This window comes from Camelus ferus, chromosome 9, assembly GCF_009834535.1.
Source record: "Camelus ferus isolate YT-003-E chromosome 9, BCGSAC_Cfer_1.0, whole genome shotgun sequence".
NCBI classification, from domain to species: Eukaryota; Metazoa; Chordata; class Mammalia; order Artiodactyla; family Camelidae; genus Camelus; species Camelus ferus.
The window spans coordinates 12,750,858-12,764,290 of record NC_045704.1 but is presented as its reverse complement, the minus strand read 5'-3'; the positions used below and the strand labels follow the sequence as shown (position 1 = coordinate 12,764,290).

The 13,433-nt window shown below is 51.7% G+C and overlaps 2 protein-coding genes across 9 annotated transcripts in view; one reads left to right on the top strand and one right to left on the bottom strand.

The window, feature by feature from the left end:
* AP2A1 (adaptor related protein complex 2 subunit alpha 1) overlaps positions 1–4,415 on the top strand; it is a 31,110-nt gene extending 26,695 nt beyond the window's left edge. Inside the window, exons 14-24 of one of the 6 annotated variants that reach the window (XM_032485488.1) lie at positions 53–220; positions 305–468; positions 768–833; positions 1,183–1,239; positions 1,343–1,425; positions 1,534–1,623; positions 2,841–2,964; positions 3,052–3,168; positions 3,272–3,341; positions 3,571–3,705; positions 4,085–4,415. In XM_032485488.1, the coding sequence (XP_032341379.1) occupies positions 53–220; positions 305–468; positions 768–833; positions 1,183–1,239; positions 1,343–1,425; positions 1,534–1,623; positions 2,841–2,964; positions 3,052–3,168; positions 3,272–3,341; positions 3,571–3,705; positions 4,085–4,162 (1,152 nt within the window). In that variant the 3' untranslated portion in view covers positions 4,163–4,415. Of the gene's footprint in view, positions 1–52; positions 221–304; positions 469–767; positions 834–1,182; positions 1,240–1,342; positions 1,426–1,533; positions 1,712–2,468; positions 2,508–2,771; positions 2,965–3,051; positions 3,169–3,271; positions 3,342–3,570; positions 3,706–4,084 lie in introns of those variants that run through there. The other 5 variants (XM_032485489.1, XM_032485490.1, XM_032485492.1 and 2 more) reach the window with 5 other exon arrangements.
* On the bottom strand, positions 4,255–9,356 carry FUZ (fuzzy planar cell polarity protein). Of its 3 annotated transcripts, none has more exons than XM_032485499.1 (12): positions 9,254–9,353; positions 9,071–9,104; positions 8,724–8,845; positions 8,368–8,452; positions 8,051–8,119; positions 7,730–7,834; positions 6,768–6,965; positions 6,525–6,620; positions 6,070–6,176; positions 5,930–5,994; positions 5,775–5,849; positions 4,255–4,790 (listed from the first exon to the last, which is right to left on the bottom strand). In XM_032485499.1, the coding sequence occupies exons 3-12, from the start codon at positions 8,804–8,806 to the stop codon at positions 4,567–4,569; spliced, it is 1,107 nt and encodes a 368-aa protein (XP_032341390.1). In that variant the 5' UTR covers positions 8,807–8,845; positions 9,071–9,104; positions 9,254–9,353; the 3' UTR covers positions 4,255–4,566. The 3 variants fall into 3 exon arrangements, with proteins under 3 accessions (XP_032341390.1, XP_032341388.1, XP_032341389.1); XM_032485498.1 differs by adding an exon at positions 5,056–5,101 and having other exon boundaries at positions 4,562–4,790; positions 9,071–9,356; XM_032485497.1 differs by having other exon boundaries at positions 9,071–9,356.
* Between the last annotated feature and the right edge of the window lie 4,077 nt (positions 9,357–13,433).

Below are 13,433 nucleotides of genomic sequence, written 5' to 3'. Positions count from 1 at the left end.
GTCCAGAGCTGATGCCTGTCCCTGACCTGCTCCTGCTCCCCACCCCTCGTAGGCCACGGTGCTGGAGGAGATGCCACCCTTCCCTGAGCGCGAGTCATCCATCCTGGCCAAGCTGAAACGCAAGAAGGGGCCCGGGGCCGGCAGTGCTCTGGATGACGGCCGGAGGGACCCCAGCAGCCATGACATCAATGGGGGTGTGGAGCCCACCCCCAGCACCGTGGTGAGTCCTGAGAAGCCGGTCTGCAGGGGCGGGTCCTGTGGCCAGGCCGTCCTCTCTCCTCACCTGCCCCTGCATTCCCTGCAGTCGACGCCCTCTCCCTCCGCCGACCTCCTGGGGCTGCGGGCAGCCCCTCCACCAGCGGCACCCCCGGCTCCTTTGGGTGCGGGCAACCTCCTGGTGGACGTCTTCTCTGACGGCCCGGCCGCCCAGCCCAGCCTGGGGCCCACCCCCGAGGAGGCCTTCCTCAGGTACCGCCCACCTTGGGCCCAGGGCTATCCCCTTTCCATCTGCCCTCTCCCTGTCCCTGAGCCTCTGTCCACAATGGCTGCCGCCTCCCTCAGCCTCCTCCCTTCCTCTGGGCCACTCTGGACTCTTGGCTCACCCTGGCCCCCCTGTTGTCCTTTCCCATCACCACGTCTCAGCCTGCTCTTCCTTCTCTCCTTCCCTCCTCCCTCTCTCTCCTTCTTCTGCCCTCTTGCTGCCTCTCTGGGATTGGCTGCCTGCCACGCCTGTCTTCTCTTGTCTGCTCTGGGATTGGATGGCCCAGCGAGCTGGAGCCGCCTGCCCCTGAGAGCCCCATGGCTTTGCTGGCTGACCCAGCTCCAGCTGCTGAGTAAGGGGTGGCCTCAGGGGGTTGGGGGGCAGACTCTTGTGTCCCCAGGGAGGGTTAGGGGACTGGGAGCTGTTGTCAAGGGGTTCCTGATGAACTGCAGAGGCAAGGACTTGGAGGGGAGTAAAAGTCAGTGCCCTCTGATACAGGGGGTGCAGGGGTGACAGCACCTGCCAGGGACCTGTTTCCATCAGAGGCAATTGCCAGGCTGACCCTGGGATTCTTTGGGGAATCTGGGTATAAGGATTCTGGGGTTCTGTCATTTCAGGGCTTGCTATCTCCCACTATTAGCTCTGGGCCTTTATCTCTAGCCCCCAACCACCCTCCCATCTCCCTTCTTTCCTGCCCTCAGCCCAGGTCCTGAGGACATTGGCCCGCCCATCCCAGAAGCCGATGAACTGCTCAATAAGTGAGTGGTGGGTGAGGTTGGGGAGGGCACTGGGGACAAATGGAGAGCACAGAGCAGGGCCCAGGAGGGGTACCTGTCCTGAGCCCTCATCACTCCCACCCAGGTTCGTGTGCCGGAACAACGGGGTCCTATTTGAGAACCAGCTGTTGCAAATTGGCGTCAAGTCAGAGTTCCGGCAGAACTTGGGTGCGTCCAGTGGGGGAATTGGTGGGGGTGGGTTTTGGAGAGACCTTGGCTTGAGAAGGGGATGGAAGGAACTCAGATGGAGCCCTGCCTCTTCCCAACCCTCTGCAGGCCGCATGTATCTCTTCTATGGCAACAAGACTTCGGTGCAGTTCCAGAACTTCTCACCCACGGTTGTCCACCCCGGAGACCTCCAGACTCATATCCTCTCAACGTGGTCCAGCCCCTTGGCTCCAGCCCGGCCCCTCCAGGTCTGCTTTCCCGGCAGCTGGGAAACAGATGAACCCAGGTCCAGACCCCCATTCGGCTTTCTTACTTCAGAGCCTGAGCACGTGGTACTTCTCTGAGATTTAGTGTCATCCGTAAGATGGGGTGAGCCTCTTCCCCGGGACAGGAGATGACAGTGATGTGATAAGGATGTAGGTGTTACTTCTGGAATCCCAGCTGCTCTGGGCCTCAGTTTGTGTGTCAGGCCTCTTTCGTGTCCCAACCGCGGACTCCACACCCATGACTGCAGCAGTGCCTCCTGCCCTCGAGTGCCAGGCCTGGGGCTTTTGATGCTGACCAGGGCCTTCTGCTTTGTGACCTGGGCCAGTCACTTGGCCTCTCTGAACCTTGCTATCCCTTCTGTGAAGCATCGGTCCTCCTCTTCCTTCTCACAGAGTTGTTTTAAAGATCAGTGTGTTTGGGACCTTGGAGGGGTGGCTGACATAAAGGAAGTGCTTAGCAGTGTCAGTCCCCCGTCCCCCTTCTCTGGGCCTCAGTTTCTGCAACTGGGAAATTAGTAGCTAGTCCCCAAAACTTTGAGGACCTTTTCAGTTCTTTGCTTCATTCATCAACATTTCCGGAGGCCCCAGCTCTGTGTTGGGCAGGGGCGGGGGAGAGATGCATATGGAAGTCCCCATCCTTTCTTGCCAATGGGTGGTTGACACAAAGGCACATGGTGATGGCTGACAGCACCGCCACCATTTTTGTGTCAACACACTGACCAGTACTTGTTCTGGATTATTTCACTGAATGCTGAGGACACGATGTCCATTTTGCAGATGAGGCTAAGAGAGATCAAGTGACTTGCCTGCAGTCACCAAGGTGGTAAGAACCAGGATTCAAACCCAGGTCAGCCTTCAGAGCCACGGAGGGTGACATGTATGGTGTGTATGGTGACGTGTGTCATAATGGAGGTGGTCGAGGCCATCATGGGCGGCCAGAGAAGGCACCCAGGGGGTGAATCAGCGATTTGGCTTAGGAAGGACTTTAGACCTGGGCCTTGTAGGATGTGCCTGGGAGAGCAGGGCCGGGCCCCTCAGAGGCCTGCAGGCTGGGGCTTCAGGAAAGTCCTGAACCATCAGGTGATGATGCTGAAGGCCCCAACCCCTGGGCCGCTCCTGTATCTGGCTTCCTTGACCATGAGCGGGCACAGCTGGCTGTGCAGACCAAGCGGGTGGCCTCGCAGGTGGACGGTGGGGCGCAGGTGCAGCAGGTGCTCAATATCGAGTGTCTGCGGGACTTCCTGACGCCCCCGCTCCTGTCAGTGCGCTTCAGGTGAGAAAGGTGAGGGGCGCGGCCTGGTGGGCGGGGCTTCTGGGGTGGGGGCGTGGTCTGAGCCAGCCCTCCCTCCTCTCCCGCCAGGTACGGGGGCGCCCCCCAGTCTCTCACCCTGAAGCTCCCTGTGACCATCAACAAGTTCTTCCAGCCAACGGAGATGGCAGCCCAGGACTTCTTCCAGCGTTGGAAGCAGCTGAGCCTGTGAGCCGCAGTGGGGGTTGGGGGGGGTAGAGCCAAAGCCGCCCTCAGGGTGGGTGGAACTGGGGCTTCCAGGTCCCTGACTTGAATCTTTCCCGGCTCCCAGCCCCCAACAGGAGGCGCAGAAAATCTTCAAAGCCAACCACCCCATGGATGCAGAGGTCACTAAGGCCAAGGTGAGAGACAAGACAGGAGAGGCACTGCGGGGGCTAACATCCCAGCCCTGCCTCTCCCTAACTCTGGGATTTGGGGAGCAGTGGCTGCTCAAATTCTCTGAGCCTGTTTCCTTATCTGTAAAATGGGGCCAGTTCCTACTCTCAAGGGTTTGGGGGAACCAGTATGCCACCGTCTGGGAGCTAACAGAGATGGGGCACCCTCTGACAGCACTTTCCACTTCCTCCCCAGCTCCTGGGGTTTGGCTCTGCTCTTCTGGACAATGTGGACCCCAACCCTGAGAACTTCGTTGGGGCTGGAATCATCCAGACTAAAGCCCTGCAGGTGGGCTGTCTGCTCCGGCTGGAGCCCAACGCCCAGGCTCAGGTGAGTGGTGGTTTGGGAGGCCCCCTGCTTTGTGTGCGTTCTCTGCACCTGGCTCCTCCTGCCTCAGTTTTTAACCGCGTCCTTCTGCTGTCCCTGTTTCCTTCCTCTCCTGTCTCCCTCCTGTCTGTATCTTCTGGTTTTCCTCTTCCTTTTCCTCCCTGATTTTCATCTCTCATACCCTTTTCACTTTGGCCTCTCTTTTACTTTTCATCCTTTACCTCCTCTGTCTCCCTTGTTCCTTATGTCACCTTTCTGACCCCTTGATCCTTATTCTCTCATCATTATCTGCCCTGTATCCCCCTCCCCCCGGGCTCCCCATCCTCTCTCACATGGCCTGCCCCATGCCTCTGCCTCCTCCCTGAGTCCCCGTTTCCCCTAGATGTACCGGCTGACCCTGCGCACCAGCAAGGAGCCCGTCTCCCGTCACCTGTGTGAGCTGCTGGCCCAGCAGTTCTGAGCCCTGGACTCTGCCCCTGGGGATGTGGCCGGCACTGGGCAGCCCCAGGACTGAGGCAGCTTTGGTGGATGGGGCAGTGAGGGGACCTCCACTGGTGACAGGGAAGACCCCAGGGTGGAGGGACGCCTAGGACCTTCCTCCGGCCTTTTGTATTTTTATTTTTGTTCATCTGCTGCTGTTTACATTCTTGGGGGGTGAGGGGGAGCCCCCTCCCTCCCTTTCCCCCCGAAGCACAGAGGGGAGAGGGGCCAGGGAAGTGGGCACCTCCTCCCCTCCCACCCCACCCTGTTGTAGCCCCTCCTGCCCCCTCCCCATCCAGGGGCCGTGTATTATTGTGAGCGAATAAACAGAGAGACGCTAACAGCCCCACATCCATGTCTGTGTCTGGCACTCACAACCAGCGGTCAGAGGAGCGGGGTGAGGGCATGCAGAGTGTGGGTGGCCAGGCCCCTCAGCCCATATGTGGGACTCTGAGCAGACAGCAGCAGCAGCAGCAGCCGTGGCCCCAACTGCAGGGCCACCAGCCGCCATCCTGTGCCTGGCTCCTCAGCCCCTGACACCAGGTAGCAGGCTCTTGGCACCTGGGCCCGGTGGGCCGCCGCTTCCACCTTCTCTGGCTGCCCAGGCTCTGAAAGGATGACAGGAGAGACCGAGGTGACCAGTGGGGCCTGGATAACTAGGATGCCAACCTGCAGGAACCACCCCTGCCCCCCATCCTGGGCCTAAGTTTGACTCCTGACAGGGGAGAGGCTCACAGCTCCAGGCAGCTGTCAGGACCCGAGAAGGTCACAGACTCTCCCCTGCTTCCCACCTTGCCTCCGTTCCTCTCTTTCCTACGGATACTGTGTGTAGCCCCAGGCAATACAGATCACAAACAGATAAGAGATGCTTACCTGGTGCCAGGCACTGGGCTCCAGGGAAGAGCTCCTCTTGAGGACCCTGCCCCACCAGGTGGGGGGAGGTGGAGTTACCCAGCTAGGAAGGGACAGTTGTCTGCCCCTCCCAGGTGGACCTTTTTTACCATTTTGTTAAATTCATCATGATCTTTGCTGAGGTTGTAGCATCAATCTAGATCCCTTCCCTTGTCGCTTTGGGCCTCACAGGTTCTGTATGACAACTTTTTCTTCGGACCTGGGGTCTATGGAATCTACCACCCCTCCTCCACCCAACTATGGGCAAAGCCAGTATTTTCAGCGGTAGAGCTGGAGGTGTGGGTGTGGTTGCCAGGCGGCCTGTGTTTGAATTGTGGCTCTGCTACGTATTTGCTGAGCCTTTTTCCTCGTCTGTAATATAGGCATGATAATTAACAGGAGGTAACCCTCGCCTATGAAGATGAAGTGAGTAAATAAACAGAAAAGCACTTGGTAAGAGATGAGGTCTGCATTAACTATTAGGATTACCCAGGAAATTCTGAAACCTACAGGCTTGGAACTCCCTTACCTGCCTTTCCTGTCAGTTTACATGCCGTCCTCACGGACAGCCATGCCCACTTCATGATTCTGGTTTGGAGTCTTCTACCAGTTTCCCCAAGCCCACTTCTTACTCACACCTTGTGTGAGCCGGGACTCTGTGTCCCAGCCTATGCAAAGGGGGCACTGAGCCCGCCGCTGACCTGGTGGGAAGTGCGTGGCAGTGACCAGGGTATAAAAGGAGCGGAGGAGACGCCGACGATGCTCAGGAGAGGGTTCTGAAGGAGGAAGACAACAGGGTCACAGAGAACCCCTCCCCATCCCACGCCCCTCCCGGCCCCGCCCTCCTCTCCGTCACCTTTATCCCTCGACGGCTCCACGGTGAAGAGGCAACGTTTCAGTTCCAGGTGGAGGAGCAGCAGTCTGTGGGAAAAGGGGTGTCACGGCCAGGGAAGAGGGCATGAGGACCCCCAACCCACTCTCCCCCCAGAGCCCTACCCGAGGATATCCGTGTGCAGGGGGAAGCCCGCGGGCAGCGCTCGGGGTCCCAGCGGCAGGCAGGTCCGCAGCAGGTCCAGCAGTGGCTGCCACCAGCGCTCCAAAAGCTGCAAGGGACGTGGTCAGCAAGAGAGGCGGGGCCGGCGGGTGAGGTCAGAGGGATACCTGGGGAAGGAGGCTGGGCCAGGGAGGAGGGGAGGGGACCACAAGGGCGGAGGACACAGGGGACCGTGGAAGGGGCTAGGCCTGGAGAGATGGGGTAAGAAGAGGGGCCGAGCTGGGGCGACGAGGATTGGAGAGCAGCCCAAGGGGGCGGGGCCTGCGAGAGGGACGGGGGCGGGACCAAGGGCGGGTCCAGAGTCAAGAGCGCTCGCAGGGCCGGGTGCTGAGACAAGGGCCGGGGCTCGCGGGTAGAGGGTGTAATAGGGGAAAAGCGGGACATGCCCCGGATTCACCTGTGCATCCAGCTGGCTGAGGGGAGGGCGCGGCCCACAGAGCAGACACAGCTCTAAGTCCGGCAGGAGTGTCAGAGTCAGAAGCCGGTGAGGAACCTGAAGCAGGGCGCAAGGTAGACTGGCCGGAGATTCGCCTCTTCCATCGCAAGCCCCGCCTCCTCGAGACAGCCTCTGGATCCCACCTCTTCCTGCGCGCTTCTCCGAGCCGCACCTTCCCACTGCCGGCTCCACCCACTCACTCACCGTGGGGCTCCCGTGCGGCAGGTACACCGGGTAGTCGCGAGCGGCCTGCGGCGGCAGAGACCCCACCAGCCAAGGGAGCAGCACTGCCTCCGGCATCCCCAGCCGCCACCAGCTCTCAGTTGCTGTCACCACCCGGCCCGACACGACCAGGCTGACGAAGGCGGTGCCCGCGGCTTCGGCAAACCCAGAGAGCGCTTCCTGGGTAAGGGAAGCAGGCCGACTGCGCGTCAGGAGACATGAGCAAGGGCGAGTGACTTCAGGTGGGTAAGGAGTGGGAAGAGACCGGCATACCATTCAAAGCTTGCTTGGTGGCCATGCTAATACGTCTCACCTTCCCTGGGCCTGAGTTCCTTCACCTTCACATGCGGGTACAATCCCCAGGTCACATTGTGAAATTAAACAGGTAAGGTGCCTGACACGTGCTACTAAAGCTAATAATTATAACAGCAGCAGCTACGGTTTATCGAGTTCTATTATGTGCCAGGAAGCTCAGAGAGGTCAAGTCACCTGCGAGAATCACACTGCTGGGAGGCAGCCATGCCAGTTGAACCCAGAGCAGTATTTAAGGAAGGGTAGATAGATTCACCAGGCAGAAGGAATAGCAGGTACCAGGGCAGGGAAGCTGGGAAGTTGTTGGTATCTGTGAGACTCATGAGGCAGCTGGGAAAGGGGGGCTGTGAGGTCAGTAGAGGTTAGGGCCAGCAGGTTCCTCGGGTCCTCAAACATCAGGCTGAGGGGCTGGGACCTTGTCCTGGGGGCGATGGCATTCATGGGAGGGCTGTGACCAGGGGAGGGGCACGGTCAGCTCTGGGTGCAGAAAGATCTTTCTGGGGCCAACAGGGGATCGGACTGGAAACCAAAACGATGGGAAGTGTTTAAGGCAATGGTCCAGGGGAAAGAGGATGAGGACTGAGCCAGGGTCACAGGGATGGTTTCAAGAGTTTATAAAGCATTCCCAATACCTGCAGCAGGGACCCCTCTGGAGGAACCACACAGTCCACACACTGGGTCAGGTCCCCAATAAGCTCTGAGTCCCCCAGGAAGCTGTCAATGAGGCGGTAACTGGCCTAGAAGAGGGAAAATGGAGGAGCTTATGACCCAGGTGACACCTGGACCTGCTGCCTCCCCCTGAGAAAACTGGCCCCAGCTAGGGGGTGTCAGACAACCAAGCTGCCCCATGAGCCCCCTGGACCAGGCTGCCCTGGGGCTTCTGGGAACTGTAGTTCCCAAATATAAGAGACCAAGTTATCCTAACTTCTCATCCTCACGCCCTGCAGCCTCACCCTCAGCTCCTTCTTCAGTCTCTCTACGTTGCAGATATTGGTCAGTTCTTCAAGTCCCACAAGAAGAACCTAGAAGAACCATATAGGAGAGAGGGGCCCTGGGCAACTGGTTATGAGAGACGAGGGGCTGGTACTCGGACTCTTGTGTCTGAGGGAGGAAGAAACTGGGGATCTGGACTCCTTAGTCTGAGGTAGGAGGGACTGAGGGCCAGGATTCCTGCGTTCTTGAGAAGGGTGTTTGGGGGTCCGGACTGAGGGAAGAGGGATGCTGAGAGCTCAGATTCCTGGGTTTGGGAAAGAGAGCTGGGGAATCTCACCATAGCCCCAAACACCATCTGGAGTAGTCTCTCCAGCCTCAGCTCCGAGGTCCCCTCCTCAGATGACAGAACAATAAGGGTGATGCTATGAGAAAGGAAGGTGAGAAGGAAGAATGAGTCCAGGCCAATGAAACAAGGCAGGGAGGATAGCAGAGTCTGCCCTTAATCCTGGATGCCAGCTTGCTACATCATGGCCCAGCACAACCTGCTTTTCATACAGAGAATCTCAGGGGTCAGGGAGGGCAACTGACTTGTGAAAGATCCCACAGCCAAGTAAACAGCTGGTGTTGGAGTCAATCTTCAACAGGGGCTATCACCCTGGCCTTGGCCCTGCCCCCAAACTACCACTTGGAGACCTGTCATGGAAGCTTTTCCACACCACGATTGTATCCTCCGTCCTCGCAGAGCTCAGCTGCACCTCGAGATTCTGCCCAAACATGTGGACTCCATTGAGGGAGCCGATGACAGAGAACGGGAGCTGGGGAAAGATTGGGGATATTAGACAGGAGCCGCCATTCCCCTCCTCCTTGGGAACCAATTACTCAGGCCACCAACTCCCACCTCTTCGGGGAACCAGGATCACTGGTCAGTTGTACCCTCGACCCTCTAAACCCAACTTACTCAGCCCATACTCCCTTGAAGACCCAGAACCCAAACGTCTAAAGCCCTTCTATTTCTGAGATCCAGGCGCCCAGGGCCCCACCTGTTGGCGGGCGTGGGCGCCGCCGCGGCTGCTCCTGCAAAACAGGGGGACCCCGCTGGATGCTGCGAGGCACAGCAGGTGCACGGTGCCTTCGGCTCCCTCCTCCCCCATTTGGAACCCCCGCCTCCCAGTCCCCTCGTGGAGACAGTCAGTGTCCGCCTTGGAGCATGCCTGCAGTCATACTAAGTCAGGTTGCGGTATGAAGCCGCCAAAGGGCGGGATGGGGAGCTGATTGGAAGAGGATTAGATTCCCGCCTTCCTCATCCGACTCAAACTACCCCCAACCCCTTTTCCAGCACCTCCCCCAAACGCCGTTAGGTTCTCTTCCGCCCCAGCCGGAAGTTACAATACCCCTAACAAAGATGGCGGCTAGTTGCATTTGCAGAGCCTCCCAGCCCCCCCCTTGAAGCGGTTTGGCTCTGTTTATTTAACTACGAGAATGAAGAGCCCAGCTTGAAGGCAGTGACTGCGCCAAGGCATTGCCTAATAACCATCACATAGACTACTATGTTTCACATTCTAAATTGATAAACAGCTGTGCCCAACTCAAAGATGGCGACGGTACCAAGCCGTTGCCTAGCAACCACATTCTGTCTTTTTTTTTCCTTCTAAGGCTGTAAACAGCAGTGCCCCACTCAAAGATGGCCGCAGGGCAAAACCCTAGCAACCTTCCTTAGAGCAAAATCAAGAAAGACACCTCTCCCCCCTCACCCTCGAGGATGGTTTGGTCCGGAGAGCGTTGCCTAGTAACCACTAAATGAGATGGTTGTTTTTCTTACGAGAAAAAGAAAGATGAGATCCTTTATTTTCCAGAATCATAAAAATGATATTATTTGTCATGATTTTATAAATGGTAGTGTATCGTGCAGAATGGGAAAATACTCCGCCCAAAATCCCCTAAAACAAAAAGTTGAGATTAATACAGAATATTTACTGTTGTCACAAGTATGATTACTGTGCTAATGTTTTCAAACTTTATTTTTCTCATCAAGCCATATGAATGTACTTCGGTTTTTTTAATGTCTTATTATAACCTATATTATGGATCTAACAAAATAGATTTACCCGATCCTATACTGACATACGTTAAGCTCTTACCTCTGCGTGTTTCAAGTGATAAAGTAAATCTTCACTGAATTATCAATTTAACCAGCTAGATATTTTCTCTTTTGTGGGAACATTTGTCCAAACATATTTACAAAATATACAGTAATATTTTTTTAAAAACCTTCATTTATCCAAATATATTTACAAAATATATAGTAATATTCTTAAAATTTTGTCTTTTAAACATATTTTGCCTATATTCTAGATCTGATTTCTAATAGCTGATAAAAAACATTGAGACATTTACCCTGCATGTTAAATTACATTAAACTAGAAGAATAAACAGTTGCATAAAATAACACTGAAGTAAATTATAAAATTCTCCCTGTACTTCTATGATTTTCTCCTTTAGTCCACTTACATTTATTATGATTACTGCTATATTTAGATTTATTTGTACCATTTTATTTTATATTTTTTGTTCTGCCTTTTTAACTTTTTTCCTCATTTTTTTCTGAATTGATTAATTTTTGTTATCTGAATCTATTTTTTCCTCTTTTTTCTGGTTTCAAGTTAAACACTAATTCTCTTTTATTTTTATTGGTTATCCTTGAAATTTTACCCTACACACTTAATTTAGCAAAAAATAAAAGACCTTAAACACTCTCTCAAATAATACAAGGAGCCTGTAACTGTTTAACTCTGTTAAACTCCCTCTACACTAACCAACTAGCGTTAGCATTTTAGCTTGACTTTTTTTACCATTGAATATTTTTTTCTTATTTTATACAGGCAATGCTTATTTGTAATTACATATGTACTTATGATTCATTTTACCCTCCTGCTTCCTTCTTGTGTCTCAGATCATCTTTCCAGGATAATTTAAAATTTTCCTACTTCCTGAAGTGCTTCCTACTGGAAAATTCTTTCTCTACTTACAATACTTCTGACACCAAATTCGGTGGATTTTCCACATCAAGCAATTCTCCAGTTTTCTGTGGACACCAACTGGGTGCCTTACAAGCCAATTAAATTCTGAGACTAACCACTTGGAGTTACTACAGGTGTTGCCCCCTGCTACCGGGCTAAGGTCTCAATTCTGCAAGACTGTCACCACTGCAGACACCATTTGCAAGCAGGGAATTCCCAGGTTACCCATACTTCTGTCTGAGTTGGCTCCAAATCGGGGGCTCCCATGACCCTCTCATTAGGTTCAGTAATTTGCTGTATCGGCTCACAGAACCCAGAGAAACACTTTACTTACTATTGCTGGTTTATTGCAAAGGCGAAAATTAACATCCAGATGAAGAGGTACCTAGGACAACGTCTGGGAGTCCAGAGTGCAGGAGCTTCTGTCCTGATGGAGTTTGGGGTGAATTACGTTCCAAGCACATGGATGCACTCACAACCCAGAGTGCCTCTGAAACCATGTCTTTTAGAGGTTATGCAGATTTCACTAGGAAGACACAATTGATCAAATCATTGGCCATATGTAATTAACTCAAACTCCAACCCATCTCCACTCTCCAGAGGTTGAGGGTGGTGCTGAAAATTCCAACCTTTTAATCATGCCTTGGTTCTTCTGGTGACCAGCCCCTATTCCAATGCTATCTAGCAGCCCCCAGCCACCAGTCATTTCATCAGCATACCAAAAGATGCTCTTTTCAATCCAGAGAGTCCAAGGGTCTTAGAAGATCTTGTGTCAGTAACCAACTGGAGACCAGGATCAAATATTGTAACAGAAGATGCTCCTACCACTTTTATCACTCAGGATATTACAAGGGTTTTAGGAACTCTATACCAGGAACCAGGACAAAGACCAGATATATATTTCTGATTCCATATCACAATATCACAGTCCTTAAAAAAAAATCTCTTGGGGTTAAATTCTGTTTTTATCTGGAATCTTTACACCTCCTTTATTATCATACGATTATGGAGTAATGAGTTAATTTTTCTCAAAACCCTTAATATATTCCACCATCTTCTAGTTTCCATTTTTGCTGGGAAGAAGTGGGCTGTCATTCTACATATAATTCCTTCTGGAGATCTGTTCTTTCCCTCTGAGTCAAGATGAGTAATTCTTTTCTTTTTTAATTGTGATTTTATATATTGTGCTTTCAGTATCCAAGGAATCATGATTTATTTTTGAATTTTTAATATTTTAGTTTTTTTTTAATTTTTAATAGATTGTTTTGTTTTTATTTTTAAATCAATTCTAGAAAATATAAAGCCATAAGCTCTTAAAATAGAGCCTCTCCTTCCTTCTTTTTTCTTATGGGACTCCAATTAGAAAGATGTTATAGCTTCTCCTTCTAGCCCCCATCACCCTTTGCAAATTTTAAACACTATTTTTCATTTCCTAATATTATATCTTGGTTAATTTCTTATTTATTTTCAAGTTCATTAGTTTTTCTCTTCAGCTGGCTTAATCTTCTATTTCAATTACCTATTGCTTTGTGGTTCTTTTCAACAATTATATAAACTGCATCCCCCCCTTTTCTTTTCTTTTTTTTTGTTAATTTCTGTTTCTCTGTCTTTTTGAGGGGGAGGGAAGATTCTTAAAGACTACCCATACCCATACCTCAAATGAAACCATCAATGTTGCAAAAAACAGTGTCATAACACCTAATCTAGCATGTCAGAAAACTGAAGTCCAGGCTAAAAAATCTAATTGTTTATTTTACCATTTGTAATACATGAACAGAAATGATTAAGAATCAGTTCATAGAACCAATCATACATTCAGCTGATCCAAACAGAAGTTTTCTTATAGTTAGTAGGGAAGGCTTTTTTTTTTAATTGAGGAATACTCAATTTACAATGTTGTGTTGGAAGATTTTAATTTTAGGTACCATTTTAATCTTTAACTGTTGATCATTTTTCCTTTCTACAATTGACTTTTCCTTTTAATTTTATTTAAAATTTCATTACACTGGCATAAAAAAGGAGGAGCTGCTTTAGATTAAAAGGAATTTAAGAGACATGATGTCTAAAAGCGTGCTTGGTCCACTGGCATAAAAAAGGAGGAGCTGCTTTAGATTAAAAGGAATTTAAGAGACATGATGTCTAAAAGCGTGCTTGGTCTTTGAACCCTGATGCAAATAAAACAATTCTAAAAAGGCGTTTTGAAAGAATTGGGAAAATGTGATTACGGACTGAAGTGCTTGATGATATTAAGAAATAATTTTGTTAGGAGTGTTAATGGCATAATGTTTATGTAAGAACATGTCCATAACTTTTTAGAGATGCCTGTCAAGCACGTAGAGGTAAAATGATATAATGTTTGGGATTTGCTTTAAAAGCTGTTCAGCAA